This window comes from Cyanistes caeruleus, chromosome 7 (assembly GCF_971803275.1).
Source record: "Cyanistes caeruleus chromosome 7, bCyaCae1.hap1.1, whole genome shotgun sequence".
Lineage (NCBI taxonomy): Eukaryota > Metazoa > Chordata > Aves > Passeriformes > Paridae > Cyanistes > Cyanistes caeruleus.
The window spans coordinates 37854243-37870537 of NC_141707.1; the positions used below are offsets into that span (position 1 = coordinate 37854243).

A 16295-nucleotide genomic window follows, 5' to 3' on the forward strand; every position below is an offset into this window, starting at 1 on the left:
AATCCAGAGGTGACAATGCAATCATAGCAATAGTGACAATTTTTAAAGACAGCAAAGTCACCATATGTTTTGCAAGAGTGTCCAAGACCTCCTTGATTTTTGTCCTGGATACACAGCCAAGCTCTGCCTGACTCAGCACAAAAGGGAATGTGCATCCTATTAACAGCAGTGCTTAAACCTTATTCCATAAAGAGTTTTCTAAGAGTGCTCACATCTATTCTTCTTAATATCCCTCCCACATTAAGAAATGATTATCTAATACAGGGAGTAATCAGCTCATGGTCTTACTACAGTCATCCTCCTTGACAAAGCAGGGAAAAAACACCCAACTGTGAAGCATTAGAAAGTCAAGGTTCAAAACATCCCCATTTATTGAGATCAATGCAAATTTATTTAGATCTACATGCAACAAGACCAAGTGCTGCCTCTTGATACAGACTGGTAAATTCAAAGTTGCTACTTCTGCAATGGGCCTTCACCAGGACACACAGAAGGTCACAGTAAAGGACACAGAGCCTTAACTGAGAGAAGAAAACCTAATCTAGGACTTTAAATGTTTATTATATAGTTTATTATATAGTTTAAATGTTAATTATAACACTTTGCCATGTCAGAACACTGTTAAGCATTGAATTTCATGTTGTCCTGCCTGTTTTCTAATCTGAAATACCAATATAGAAGAATGGACTAATAGATATTTAATTTATTACAGTATTACACACCCTTCCAGGTGAGAACTGAATGGCAGAGTTCAGGTGCGAACCAAGAAGCATCCAAATTGATGCAAATTTGTTCCCAACATCCCCCTTCTCATTCCATGGCCTCTCTCAGATCTGTTTTTTCTGTATTACTCTTGGAAATGAGACATACAAGAGGAAAACAGACATTTTTGTGGTGCTTAGGAGCAAAAATATGTATGTGTAGAATTATATAGAGGGCAAGAACACCTCCCATCACTGCAGGCTAAATGAGTCATCCACTTCAGAATAATGACCAGTAATTAAACAAGAGTCTGTAAAGCTGTTAAGTGCCTTTAACAATTCCAACCTATGACACTGAAGGGGGACAAGCTCCCCATGTACTGAAACATCCATGTGATCTATCATACAGTGGAGCCTCTTACAAGACAACCTATCACCTATGGAAATTCTTCTCTCCAAGAAGCCAAACAAAAACAATTTAAAATATTTATGGCCATAAATTTCAGCCCTGTTCCATAAACTGATGAAGAGACATGACATCATGCTAACTACCTAGACCTGTCTGTTTGATAATACTCCCAGGTTTCAGGCTGAAGACTGAAGTGCAGGAGTGAGGAAGGGTGTGAACCTACAGGTCAGCACACATGCTGAACACAAATCTGACTGGCCAAAGCCAGAGCTGACACTCCAGCAAATATAGGAGGTCTGGCCGTGCAGGGCTGACACCACAAATACAAGCCTTGCAATATTTTTGCCTTCTTTTCAGCCTCCTTGGACTGGAAGTAGTAATGTTTTCCTTAAAGGGACCTAATTGCTCCATCTTCTAGTCCCTGTACCCACAGTTCTGTTTTCAGGTGGTAAAGATTCCAGGTATTTCCTGATACATTAGCAAAATAATAGAAAGCCTCATGCTCCAATGGGACATTTCTCTCTGTTTTTAATCAGCACAGCAAGCTGCATCTCCCTTTCCTCCATGGTTTCTCCTACCTTTCCAGAGCTACGTATCTTAAGTCTCTGGTGCTTTACTGAAGTCCTTTCATACAGCTCATTTCTAAACCTTGTCTAGAAGTATTTGTTTTTCCCATCCCTTACTTCTCTAAGTGCCAAGCACTTGGCCAGCCAATATTCCCAAATCAGGCTTCAAAGAGACAATTCTGAATTGTCTTGACTCAGGTTGTGACAAGAAGGGGCAGGGGCCCCCAAAAGCGTGGTGCTCTGCTGCTGCAGGAGGGAGCAGATGGCCACCTTCCAGATGGCCGCCAACCTCATCTCACCAACTGCAACATCTGTACCTTGAATTACATCTCAGAGGATGGTCCTGACACAGACTGCAGGTCACTGCCCACGGCTCCCGACCACACGGCTGCTCCACAAGCCAGAGCATTTTGCAAAATGAAGAATGACAAGCCTGAAAAAAGGTTACAACTAATTAAAGTTTGTAGCAGGGCACAGTTGAAAGAGAGTTCAAAAGTAGATGTTAGGGAGAAATCCATCTTAAATATATATATTTTAAATGTTTCTCCAATCCAGCGTTTTGTCCCCAGCCACAAACATGCCTTGCTTTCCACATGGCACCTTGCAAACCTGGAATTAAGATGTGAACCATGCAAACCCAACCAACCCCATGTTTTGCTTCCAGGTCACTCCACAGCCGAGAACGAGGTCATTTTTCAGCTTCCAGACCAAAAGTCTCTAACAGCACTACAAGAGCACTCAAAAATGGACTGGATCCAGATTTAAACATGATAAACTTCCCAAGGCTCAGTGAAACAGTGGTCAATTAATTTTAGCTTGAAGTAGCAAAGAGTAATTTGTGAGTTCTGTATCATCTAAGTCTAATTTTAACACAGCCACAAATTATATTGTTTCTTCACATGAACTTAATTCAACTCCTCATTGGGGCAGTTAAACTCAAAACCTACCAACAGGAAGGTAGCCAAACAATTTTTTTCTGCCACAATAAGAGGCTGGTATGAATTAATGGTTTCACCAATTTTACAGTATATAGTCTCCTACAGTTTATGTAATATATTCAAAAATTAAAACGTTGCTGCTTTCTTATTCTGAATGCATAACCTCCTCAAAAAGACCATTTCCAGGCATTTAAAAGGAAAAAAGTGTATTTTACAATAGGAAAAGGGAGCACACCGCATTTCAAAATCCATTAAAATATAAAATTCTGGTTACAGGCTCAACAATCTGCCTAATTAGTTTTTTCTAATTAGCAGGATGCTCTAACCTCTTTAATAAGACTTCTGTGGACAGAATGTTCCATACTGGTTATCCATCTGAGGAAAAAACTAAACAAATACTTCTGAAGTGCAGCTAATAGAACAAACGTGGCTAGGCTTCACGGTCAGAAGGCTGCTCTGGCATGTAATACTAGCAATCTGCAAAAACATGAAATATTCTACCTTGGATACACTACTGCTCACTCTAAACACCCCTCTGGATTTCAAAGACAAAATGAAAGCTGCAAGATGCAAGAGTCAATGAAGTTACAGTTTTAAACCACATTCTGGAAGGCAAAATAAAGTAATATTTTTTTTAAAAAAAATTAAAAACAAAATAAAATATGCATGCACCAGACACCATGGAAAAGTGAGCTGAAGAGATAATGGGAAGGCAAATACCACAGTGATGCTGTAACAACCCAGAGTGTGGTTGCAAAGCTGTTTGGCTGCACAGCAAAGCATTTGCTCAGTGCACACAGCTTTTGCATCTTCCTCTTCATCATTCAGAGCCTTAGTCTGTACCTAGCAATTAATAAGCAAGAGTATTGTCTCTAAATCCCATTTTATCCAGCAAAAAACATTTTCATTATTGCTCTGTATCAACCATGACATTTAAAAACAATGGGTTAAGAGAAAAGGGGAGCCCCAGCAGTAACTGTGACCAGAGGAAAACTCTGGAGATAAAGAAAATCCAGTCCCCTGCTCCATTAGGAGTTTGCAGAGCAGCTGCTGAGCTTCATCTCAACAGCTGAAATATCCTTTATACTCCTTAAAAACGCAGGAAGCACACAAGCATCTCAAACTCCCTTCCTGCCACCAATTCATTCACCCCGATTCCACCCATGGCCCCAACATGTTGGTCTCATCACCCATCAACAGACAGGAAAACTATTATATCCTTCACTTTTCTCCAATCAGTATCTAGGAAAACAAGAGCCATGTGCAAAATATAATCTAAGAACAGTCCCTTGAAAACCTCCTGCTAATGACAGGAGGTACAGAGGCACCATAAATATTGACTTCAAACACGCTGAGCCCCAGAGACCCCACGCACTCCACAATGTCAATGACCTTCCATGCAGCTGTTAGCATTGGAAATTAGGATTTTTCAACTGCAGATGCTTACTTTAATGCTGAATTTATATTCCACTCAGCATAGCATAGCATGGCTAACAGTTGGACTTGAAGCTCTTAGAGGTTTTTGCCAACCTTAACAATTCTGAGTCTATGATTAAAATCTATTATTTTTCTTCTGAACTGAAATGTAAAACTATATCAAAGTATTTTCCAGTGAGCTTACACCAGAATGAGTATTAATTCAAGGCAAGACCACACTCCAGGTTCTCTGCTCCATGATAGAAAAAAAATGGAAGAAAATGTAGTTTTTACTATTTCTAACTCATGATGCAATTTTCAATAATTACATTAGACTCTGGTTTTCCAGATTTTTTTCTGGCAATTACTCTTTTCTGACACTCCTCCCTACCATTTCTGCCTATGGAGCTCTTGGAGACAAGACCTGAGGTCTGTGTTTACAGCACATCAGAGCTGAATGCTTCAACAGCCACAGAAACCACAGAAAACCAATTCCAGACTAGGCTGGGCCCACGGGATCCTGTGCAGGGCTGGTACTAAACCTCAGAAGAGCAAGTTCTGCTGCAAACCAGATTCCACCTTGAGTAGATGGTAACACGACAGTCTGGAGGAGCTGAAGATGAGGGCTCTGTAATCAAGTTATCTTCAAAAAAAAAAGACTTTTGACTAGAAAACGTCATTTGAGTCATCAGTAGCCACAATGGCCAGTTAACCCCACACAAGTGAACTTCTCCAGTCAGGACCTTGAAGGTTTGTGAAAGTCATGGAGACACAAGAGGACACCAAATATTTGCTCCTGGGATAACTGAGAGTCACAAATACCAAGAGATGCCCAACACCTGATGGTAACTCGAGTTCCTCCCAAAGCACCTACCCAGCTTTTTAGCTCCCACTTTGACACTCTACAGCTAAGACTTGAGGATGCAACAATAAATTGAAACCAACTTTAGTCTAGGATGACGGCAACAAAGAAGGAATTCAAGTGGTAAAGTAAAAAAAGCAAAGAACTACAAGAAAATGGTCACTCTACTACCAAAGAAAAAAACACTTTCAAAAACCTGACAAAATCTCCCCCAAAATTCACCTTTTCTTGCACAGTTTTAGTGTCTTTAGCGATATTTCTCAAAATTCGTTTGGCAGATAAAATTTTTAACTGTTAGGTTTTTAATAAAATTGACTACCAGGAAATTTCTGCATTAAAAATAATTTAAAATAATTCAGTTCCTCAGGGTTTAAGCATAGAGATGTCGCTATGCATGATAACTGCTCCATGTTTAGTGAGTTACAACTCTTCTGTCACGAGTAGGAAATGCATTTTGCTCACAAAAGCCAAAGGCACTGTCAAACCTACAGCAATCTGAGAACATTAGGAAAAAAATGCCTGCAAACTAACTGTTACTAGATAATGGTGCCATTTATCACTCTTAAATTCCATCTTTAATTAAAAATGGGATATTCTCTTACATAAATAAAAAATTGCAGATGTTCTCAAATTACTCCCCTTCAATTTTTTTAGTTTTTCCATATATAATATACACAGTTACATGTTCAGAATTTTTTCATGTTATTACATAATACCTAAATACATGAAGACTTTTCCATATTCTAACTAGATACATATTATTTTCCATGGAGTATTCTATATTAAAAATATTAGCACTCAAAGAAAACACATTAACAGAAATCAGTAGGAATACCATTTAACTGCAAGAAAATAGAATTTGAAATTAATTTTCTACTGTTCTACCCATAATCATTTACACCTTTTCTTTTTAAACATTTGGTAAATCACAAATTTAAAGGACTGATGTAGTTATATCAAGTAAGATGGTATAAGAGAAACATTAGCTCCATTCTAAATATATTTTTCCTATATAATTATTTGAAATACTATTAAAAAGAATGAATTCTTCCAGTAATTCTGCAACAAGAAAATCACATATTTACTTTTGATGTTGTGTCCACTGCTGTTTTGTTCATTGTTTCTTCAAGTTGCAACTAGACAGAAATATAAGTTCAAGTGTGCAACAAGTAAAATGGAAATTAAGAGAGCTGAAACAAAAAATGATGAACAAGAAGGCAAGGTTATAAACATAAACAATAAAAACAGTCAGTGCTCTGAAATGGAAAGCATTCTTTAAAATGACTGTGTCCACTGGACCATCAGAGTAAATGTGCAGGAGGAAGGGAGGAAAAGACAGGGACAAAGGACAAAGGCAAGAAAGGAAAAAATACTGTCCAAGGGAATAAGGAAATTGTGGAAATCGTTAGTACAGAACAATGAACAAAAAAAAGCTTTCAGTTGCTTTGTATTCATCAAAGATATTCCAATTAATAGATACAATGTATGTATTCCTAATTGTTTTTTGAAGGGAAGTTAAATTCATCATCGTAATGACTCAAAGCCTACCAATACTTAGGACAAGATATATAAAAGGGAAGAGGAGGAGGAAACAAATTGATTCAACTGTTGTTTGGGGGAGTCAGAAGTTGATCCTGAATTAAATGTTTTCCATTGTGGCACAATTTGGCACATAGATTGTAACCAAAGTCCTGCCTAGGACTGTGCGTTTAGGGAAGAAACAATATCATAATCCACAACATTAAGTGGTTTATGTGTCAATTTAGACCAACATTTCTGTTTAATACAGAATGGCATTTATGAAGCAACCATCCATCCACAACCACCCTCACCCACCGTGCCTCAGCTCACACCAGAGTGGGCTCCCAAATTACAGCCTGAGTGCCTTGGAGGGCACTACACCACAAGGTAATGCCCTTGGAGAGCATCCAATGCACTCCACCCTTGTCTTAGGGACATTCAGCCTTGTAATCCCAGAGGAATCAAGGAGATAAAACCAGAAAACACCTTTGGGCATATTTTCCAGAATGACCTGGTCTGTGCCTTCAAAATCTACACTGAAACTCATGGACACTCAGAGCAGGTGCTAGCAGCCCTCAGCTGTTATAAAAAGCAGATATACAACAATAATCCTAAAATGGTTTGGGTTGGAAGGGACCTTAAAGATATTCTAGTTCCAAATCCCCTGCCATGGGAACCTTGGTTGCTCCAAGCCCCATCCAAGCTGGCTCTCAGGTAGAGGCACAAGAAATAGGTAAGGAAAGAGCTCTGGATTCAGTCTGTTGAAGATTGGAAACTGAGATGTCACAACTACCTGAACCAAGACTTTTAAACTTCAATGTGTTTGCATCAAGTAAAAGCTTACCAGAAAAAAAACCCAAAAGTACATATACATATATATATATATATATTTATATTAGCGCTAAGGTAGGTCTTTTCCCAAAACTGAATTGCTAAAAACAGTTTGTAGAATGTAAGATTCCTTTTCATTATGCATCAATTCAAAAAATCCGCTCTAGTTGTGGGTATTCATTAAGAAAATTAGTTATTTATCACACCAGAACACAAAGCTATAAATCTAAATCATGTGCAAAGCAAGTATCTTACAAAATTTGTAGTATTTACTTATTAGCAAAAAAAAATAAAATAAAATAACTGAGATTAGGGAAAAAAGCAGCACCAAAGAAAAGGAAAAAAAAATCAATATTTTTCTCTTTATTAGATGCAAACTAAAGCTTTTTTTACTTTCCCTTTGGAAGATCAAATTAGTGTTATGGGCTAGAATGACAATGAATTGTGGAAAGTATCATATTCTTTATAATATAGTAGTGTATATGTTTGTTATTTGGAAATAGAAATGTAATCCATAACTAATCTAGAAATAAAATATATACACAGCAACCACTTAAAAGGACAGATAAAATCCTCATTAAAATCCTAAGTGCAGAAATACTGAATCATAATGCACAATTTCATTACATTTTACTGCCAGCAATGTAAATATCAATTCTCCAGGTGATTCATAAAATTCATTTTAGAAAGAAAAATAAGGATTTCACCCGGCATTTGAGAACATAAAGGAAAACACATGCTAGGATTTGAAAACCCAGACTGTTCTTTCCTTCTCTCATCAGAATATTTTGCTGGAATTTCAGCAAATCTTTTACACATCAAACAGACAACTGCCATTTCACATTAGCACTTTGTACAGATCACCCAGCAGTCCCAGCCCGCGTCCTTCCTGGCCCGGCACCTCTCCCCGCATCGTCTTCATCATTCCCAGCTTACTTCTGCCAAAACCCAGCTCCCATATATACACTTCCCCTGACTTCAAAGGAAAGAGCCTGCATTTAAACTCATCTAAACCCTCTTTTAACTATCCAAATTGTGAAATTGCCTAATAATGGGAGTGTATTTAAGGGGGAAAAAAAAAAAAAAAAAAAAAAGCATGTTGGACAAATTAACCAAGTAAAGTTTTTGGAGGGAAGAGTGCATGTGGGGGTTTCCACACAAAAACGTAAAGAAAACCTGTCACTTTTAAAATGAATAGCTACCATCTGCCAGCATTTTATCTGAGGCAAAGTTGATTAATGCAAAGTGAATGTTTAAGATCACATTGCTGTCTGCCTGAATAAATTTCAGGTAGTTTACTTGGGAGGTTTTTTTTTGTCCTGTTTCTTAGATTTTTTTTGCTGTTCTTATTGGATCGCCCCCTCCAAGTTTTTCGGCAGCCAGAGCTAAGAATAAAAACATTAGTTCTTAAATCATGATGTTGTTCAAGGACTTTTGAGCACCAGAGCATTGTTTCTGGGCCCTCAGAGCAAGGGAATTCATCTCCCTCAAAAGGACATCCCACCTCCTTCATCGGCTTCACAAAAACTTTTCAGGCAGCCTCTCTCCATCACATTGAAAAGGAAATTTTCACAGTCTGCTGTGAGCAGAGAAACAACAGCAGTGCTGTTATCCTCAATAGGAAATGATTTTGCCTCTAGACCTTCCCTAATTTTTTACTTCATTTTTTACTAAGTCTTTTTACCAGATTAAATTTTTTTAGCAATTATTTAATAATTTGCTTTTATTTACACTATCTTCCCCACAAAAAAAGCAAATCAATTATAGATTCTAAACCATTTTTTGTTATACTTTCACACCTTGATTTATATTAGCATTCTGTTAAAAATCATTCTCAAATCCATTTGATGATATGCTCCCCTTCACAAGCTCTCTCTGACCGGTAACATTTTTCAAGAGAAGTTTCCAGAACAGGTTTGGTGCGATATTAACCTAAATCAAACAAAACCCAGTTTTACACATGCATTCCCATGTTACGTTTTTCCAGCATCAGATGGCCTCCAAGTTCTCCCCCAGCAGAGAGAATTTCACACCCCTTACCCAGGCTGGGACACCCTCTATTATCCAGGGCTACAGCAGTGGAGGGCATCATCTGTGCTGAGTGGTGGAGCTTCGTGCCATTCCATATGGACGTATATTCTCTGTGCTTACACTCGAAGCTGGCTGGACACCAGCCAGCTCTGGTCAGAAGTCACCAAGTTGTTTTAGCTCAGTACATGGTGCCTGTGTCTCGTATCTCAGTAGGGTTTATTGGTTTAGGCTCAACATGGTGCTAGGACGGCCATCTGGCCCCCGGAGCGGAGCGAACTCCCAGCCAGCTCCCTGGGAGCGTGGGCAGGACAAACACGTGTGCGTTTGCACCAGCCCGTCTGAACTAACCTGGGTGAACTCAAAACTATTTGTTCAAGGGGATAAAAAAAAACGAGCAAGTTTAGTACTAATGAAATCAAAGAAGTAATGACCTTTCGTTCAGTGAGCTAGCAGAAAAGCGAAGCACAGGGTGAAGAAGGAGCTCCCACACCTTTGTTTGGGCACCTCCACAACAAGGTGAGAATGTGGAGATTTGTACTCATCAGTGAGTTATACCCACGAGGCATTTGTAAGCCAAAAAGGGTTTAAGGCCAGCTAAGATACAGCTTGGAGAAACCTGGTCTAGTGGAAGGTGCCCCTGCCCATGGCAAAGGCGTTGGAATGACTATGGTCACCTCCAACTCAACCCAGTCTGTGATTATGTGTTTCCAGGAGATTTGGATCCTGTCCTTAAGGGATACTGGATATTACACTTAGTCACCTTGTATATCCATGCCTTTACATCAGCTCATCAAAGCACAAGGGATCTCTCGGATTCACACATTCCACTGTGCCCCACACAAAAACTGCAGTTAAAACACACAGAGCAACAGACATGGGGTGAAACCAAGACAACCTCTGAAATTATTCACTAATTCCCAAGAGATGAGACACATCCCATCTTCAAATGTAGTGAATCTGAGCAGTAACATCAAAACACACACTCTAAGTAGCCAATGCTCTGAATGAAGTTTATGTTTATTCATCTATATATAGAAGCAAACACCATAAATTATGCCCAAAAAATCCCACACAGTATCAGATAAACTTTTTTTTTTTTAATTTGTAGGTAATTGTTTATCCTCTTTTAACTAATGTACTATTCATACATACAGTTTATTCATTCCTTACCTGAGCATTATGAGGGGCAAATTCTAGGAAGGCTTCTAATGTAGGACAGATTATTGCAGTTCCTACAAAGATTATAAAAACATTTCCAGTATTTCATAGAAAGATGTAAACAGGCAGGAATGTTTCCAGCACAAATGGATATCTATGTATTCAGATTTAGTGAAATTTGCCCTGCCCTGCTTTGAGGCACATCCTCAAACACCTTCTTCAGGGCGTGCAGGAATGTTTCTGAAAACAAAATACCTAGAAAACAGTTAAATCCTCGAGCTTGCAAATGGTCACACATCCACACAGTGTTATGTTTTCAGTAGGATTGAACTACTCACTGGAAAAAAATTTAAAGGGTTGTTTTTGTAAGATATTTAGGGGACACAGACCACCAATTAATAAAGAATTCACTCTGTAATTATTCATTTTCTCCTTATAGAATAGAAAAAAAAGCATCAGATCTGAAACAGTCTTAAATCTAGTAGATTTTCATAGAGTATTTTTTAAAAACCCAAAATCAAGAAACAACTGCATCTACATTATATACTGTTGAAATATACTCTCCTTTGCTGAACACCACCCCCAAACAAGGTTGGGATTTTTTTTTCAGAGCTCTATTAATTGAAAACAATAATTTGTTTTCTCTTTTGTAAAATGTAAAAAGCACAGAATTTGTCTTTAAAATATAGTTGTCAGATATCAAGGGGTATATATATGCTAACATTTACCCTAGGGGTATTTCAGGGCTAGAATCTGTTACAAATAAAATCTTTATTCACATGAACAGCTACCTGGGGGGCAATACTGAATGTTATACACAATATTTATATATATATATTTAAAATAATCTAGCAGGGCTATTAAAACACACTGGAAGCTACACTGAATCTAGTCACTCTGTTTTACAGTCTTATGCTACTAACTTTTTGGAGACTGAATTACTTTCTGTAGAGGATAGCTTCTAAAATATAAACTCCTTTCATCTAATGTGTCATACCAGCATTTTACTATCTGTAATTTAATAGCTTGTCCACTGTAATAAAGAAAAGAATTATAGGAAAAAGAAAAGCATTTTTGTTTTTCATTAAATTATGCTATGGTATTTTCAAATCTGAGAACTTTCCTTGAATTAAGAATTTTAAAAAACGTTAAAAAAAAATTCTTTTTTTTTATGCTTTCAAGAATTACAGAATAGTCACTTTGTGCTATGGAAAACAACTTTAGGCTGAAGATCAGACACCCACACCTATCAAGGAGTTGATGCTGTCTGAAGGAAGTTGGGAGACAAAGCAGTGAGTACAGCAGCTCTGCAGAGTGCCAGCAGCCTGAGGAGGCTCTGCTGGACCTTGCAAATCCATGGAATGAAGAAGATAATATCCCACCAACTGCTAGCAAAACTCTCAGATGGTTGAAAACCTTGTCTAGAGAAAGCAGACTGCAATTCCTCCCTTTTTCAGTGCATTTCAAATGCTGTGATTTGGAAACTGCCACCACAAGAACAAAACTCCTCGCACCAACGCAACGTCCAAACATCTTCTTTCCAATTAAAGAAAAATCATCTGTGACTCTACAGCAATTAAAACTCAGTCTGTGGCTGCTGTACATCAATTTATGTGATCATTTCAAGATCTCTAGGCAAGTGATCCACCTTTAAATGCTCCTTCTGGCCTTCTAAGTTGAAGGGATTCTGCATGCTTGGACTTCCCATTCCTCAGGGCTCCCGTGCTCCTCTCAGGAGATGAAGGAAAACATGAGCTGGTTTAACACATTGCTTAACAAAGCCAAGAAAACAAAAAAGAAAAACTTTTCTGAAGAAATGCAGCACAGACTTTGCATCGGGGAATTAAAACAAATCCACACTGCAGATCTAACACCGAGTGCCCGATATCTTCCAGAACAGCTCTGCGTGCTCCTGTGGAGGGTGAGGACACCTTCTCCCTGTGACAATCCCAGGGAGATCTCCACATTCCTGGGAACATAATGTTACTGCACACCAGGAGAGCGGCCGTACAGTTCACAAAAGTAACATTAAATGCCCTTTTCGTTACCAACTCAGCTTTAGTTCGTGCTCAAGGGAGGACACGTCTGTTCTCTGATAAAACAATTAGCAAGTTCATCACAGAAACTCCCTACTCAATGCAGGGTTTCTGAATTGAACATCTACTGCTCTGCACTGCATCCTTTGTTTCAAAAGCACTTTTTAAGAGTATTCCTTAACTGCTGAGTGTCACATTTAAACTAACAAACCTTCCTGCTCCCAAAAATCAGCTTATATGGATAGAAGTCTAAGTCCTTTAAAACATATCTACACTACTTGTCTAAAATGTATCTAATATCAAACTTAACAGCATCAGTATTACTTCTCACACACCCCAGGATCTTGAAATAGAGTACAGTTTGAACATAAAGATTTAGTAAGGCAGCTCCGTTACCACAAGCATTTGCACTTGAAATATCCATGACCTTTCTGCACTACTAAACATACAAATAAAAACAAAGTATTTAAGAAATGTCACATTTATGGAAAGCACTTATAAAATAAAGGGTTTTTTTTCTGTAAATAATGTCAATATTATAAGTAATGCAAATTTGGTATTTTCCACAACCTCACAAGAAGGTGGAAATATTTAAACGTGCAATTCTAAACATGCAGTACTGCCAGTTTGCAATGGAATTTTGTCTTTACAAACTACTACCTGGGAAGCAGATCTTCAGTGGTTACTAGAAAGCTTAGAAATAACAGAATTAAAATTAATTTTAATCAATGTGTTTTCTAATAGGAAAGCAGTCATCCTTACTAGGTTGAATCTGATGCACTTAAACTTTCAATTTAATAAAATAATCGAAACATTCAATTACAAAACAAACATTAAAAATGTGCAAGTAAAGTAGAAGGTACCTCTAATCAGTTTTCCTCTCACCAGCCATATCAGCCCTTGATCCTAAAATTTTATGCTGCCTGCGAGGACAAGGTACAAATTCTATTTTAACCATCGCATCTTTGTCAACTTTGACTGTTTGATTCCCTCTGCTCCAACCCGAACAGCACCAGCACAGAAAACGTTTTCCTCTCCTTAAGATGCTCCATTGGTTAGATCAGATTTATTTGCTGTCAGTAAAGGTTGTATTTGCACATAAGTCTATGACAGATTGCAAGTTTATTAACTTCAAGTGAGTTTTCAGGATGCTGGGTTGAGGTTTTTTTGTTGAGTCGTTGGGTTTTTTGTGGGATTTTGCTTTTTTTTTTTGCTTTTTTTTTTTGTCAGCGCACCCTCCCCCTTTCCCCAAGATGTGGGTTACTTGACAAATTGGAGTTAAGTTATCTTAGGTCAATGTAACTGTAAGTTAAACTAATGAAGTGTATGTCTATGAGTGATGTCTGATTAGTTTAATACAGTTAGTGCTGGACAGCTTGGGCTGCTGACCTTGAAGGAACACAGATAACATTGTGATGCGTTGGAGGATGTGGTTGTGATACAAGACAAATTTACATAACAGTTTGTCATGTACACTCCTCCAAAACAAAACTGTTGCAAAAAGAAAGCAAGAGGAAACCAACGCTAAATGCCTCGCACAAGACAAAACGGGGAAAATTAATTATAACGTTTGGCTTAGGGTGGGGGATTATTTTAAATGGGAGCCAAAAGCAGGCACAGGAAAGGTGTACATTTACACAGTACGTGTTCCAAGATGGCTTAGACATTGTGCTGGGTAACACTGAGCAAATGCAGCCTTCTGTAGCACAAATCTACTCTTGAATAATGATATTCCTTCCTCAGGAAGCACCTACTCGCTCATGGTAAAACACCAGACCCAGTTCTGCACTGTGACTCATTGGCACACCATTCAGGTGTGCTCAGAGTCCTCCTAAAGTCCTTTCTGCAGCTGCTTGTGCTAAAAGAACCTTGTGCATGAACAGCCTCTCCCCAAGAAGGTGCACAGTCCCCATGCAAAGTTCTGCATGCTGTGAGCAAAGCTCTATCTCACTGCTCCAGACAATCACCTCGCCACATCTCATCTGATCAGGTAGGCCAAGCAGAAGTGCTGGGTTTAGAGACAGTTTGGCTCTGGAGGGGCTGATTCTCACTACGTGATAGCTATCTTGTTGACCTAAATCGCCTGTTTTTATCAGCCCAGGTTCTAGCTGATGGAAATTTGCCACCTACATAAATGTATAATTGACATCCTCAGCTGCTGGCATGTTACTGAACTGGACCATCATTAAGATAAGACTGCTTCTTTAGTCCTCCAGGTCAGCCTGAGCAGGACACTGATAAATCAGACTTGCTAACAGATACATGGGAGGGCACATGAGGAAGCTTGCAGTGTTCACATCTGTGCCATCTCTCAGCCTAATCTGTGAAGCACAGTTTAAACCTTTCAGAATGACTGAGCTCACATGATAAATTTCAAATAAGAGATACACATACATGTATAGACATCAGGTACCCAGATACTGGGTGAAACTCTCATGGACTGGAGAGACAAGACAAAACAGTCTAGGAAATTCTAAATAAAATATAGAATTTCTCAGTTATACCCCAAGAAGAAAAACCTGTGCTGCCCACTGCAAGTTCCTAACTACTCCCACATACACCTTTACATACACACAAGGAGTAAGTTCAAGAGACCTGGTTGAAGGCATAAGTGTAATTTGAGTCTAGAAATTATTCAGTCCCTTGGTTACCTGTAATTAGAACTTGTTGCCACTGTTTGCATGAAATAAAGTGCAGAAGTCCGTGCCTTCCAATGCCATTTCTTGGCTGGGAGTGTGCAGAGGACACAATCTTCTTGTAGCTCTTCCTGGAGAAGATCCATCAGCTGCTTGTGGGAGCCACCATAAAAGGGTTCAATGAGAAGGACACTCATTTTTCAAGTACTTCAGGATTGTCTGAAATCTGAAAATGAAAACAGAGAAGTATTTTACTTTAGAAACATATCTTTTTTATTATTATTGCTATTACTTAAGAAAATTATACTGGAAGAAGAAGAAATACATTGCAAAGTCTTGTAATATAATCCTTAATATTTTATTAATGAGTTTACTTCAGAAAAGGCTACTTAGCAATTATGATGACTAGATTATTTTGACCTTTAAAAGATCCTGTCTGTAAATTTTAAATGAATGAAAATGTGCAAGACTTAGGAACACATTGTATTTTGAATTTATGGGTTTGTTTTCAATGGGATATTTAAAAACAGCTTTACTTTACTACTAACCACTTTACACTAACTCCCGAATACAGTCAATTATTCCATAACTTAGGATATAGCTTATTCATTCTTGTATAGATTTCCCTCATTTTCCTGGTGTCAGAGAAAATTAAAGAGCAATTCAAACACACTTCAGCCAGAAAAGCTGCCAGTAACAGTGATTTGGGTAAGGGACTTAAAGGCAGAGAGCAGCTTGGGGATATGCAGTTGGGGCATCCCCCAGGACACCCTCCTGAATTGCTGGGAGCTGGGATCACAACCCCAGCAACAACAGATGCAAACCATCTTATTTCTTCTGAATACTCCAAAGTAGGTGGAAGAGAACACTAGAGGAGGCTCAAGGAAGCTCTGAGACAAAAAGCCCCAGAGCTGCTGACAAACAGGATGCAGAATGTGCTGCCCAAAGCGAGGGGACAGATGAAAACCTGGTGACTATTGCTCATCGCCCTCATGAGTCACACCCTTGGGTACTCAAAAGCTGCTTTTCACATGCTTCGAGCAAAGCCACCACACACAACAGCTGAAAGCAAAACCCTGAAAGGTGTTCACCATCCACAAACACCTCTCTGATGGTTTCCCTCCCAGCGCTCCCTAAGAATGATGGACTCCCTGCTAAACTCAGTTACTCAGGACTCGAGTTGGACACTG

General features: G+C 38.6%; 1 protein-coding gene across 46 annotated transcripts in view; it reads right to left on the minus strand.

Annotated features, from left to right (window-relative positions):
• Positions 1 to 16295, minus strand: part of QTMAN (queuosine-tRNA mannosyltransferase) — a 294131-nt gene that overhangs the window by 226404 nt on the left and 51432 nt on the right. For 39 of the 46 annotated variants that reach the window (XR_015289421.1, XR_015289415.1, XR_015289423.1 and 36 more), the window contains one exon: positions 15121 to 15331. Coding sequence is in view for 30 of the 46 variants with exons in the window: in XM_086898276.1 (XP_086754402.1) it covers positions 15121 to 15302 (182 nt within the window). In the remaining 16 variants the exon portion in view is untranslated. Of the gene's footprint in view, positions 1 to 1993; positions 2110 to 15120; positions 15332 to 16295 lie in introns of all 46 variants that reach the window. The other 7 variants (XM_086898298.1, XM_086898295.1, XM_086898297.1 and 4 more) reach the window with 1 other exon arrangement.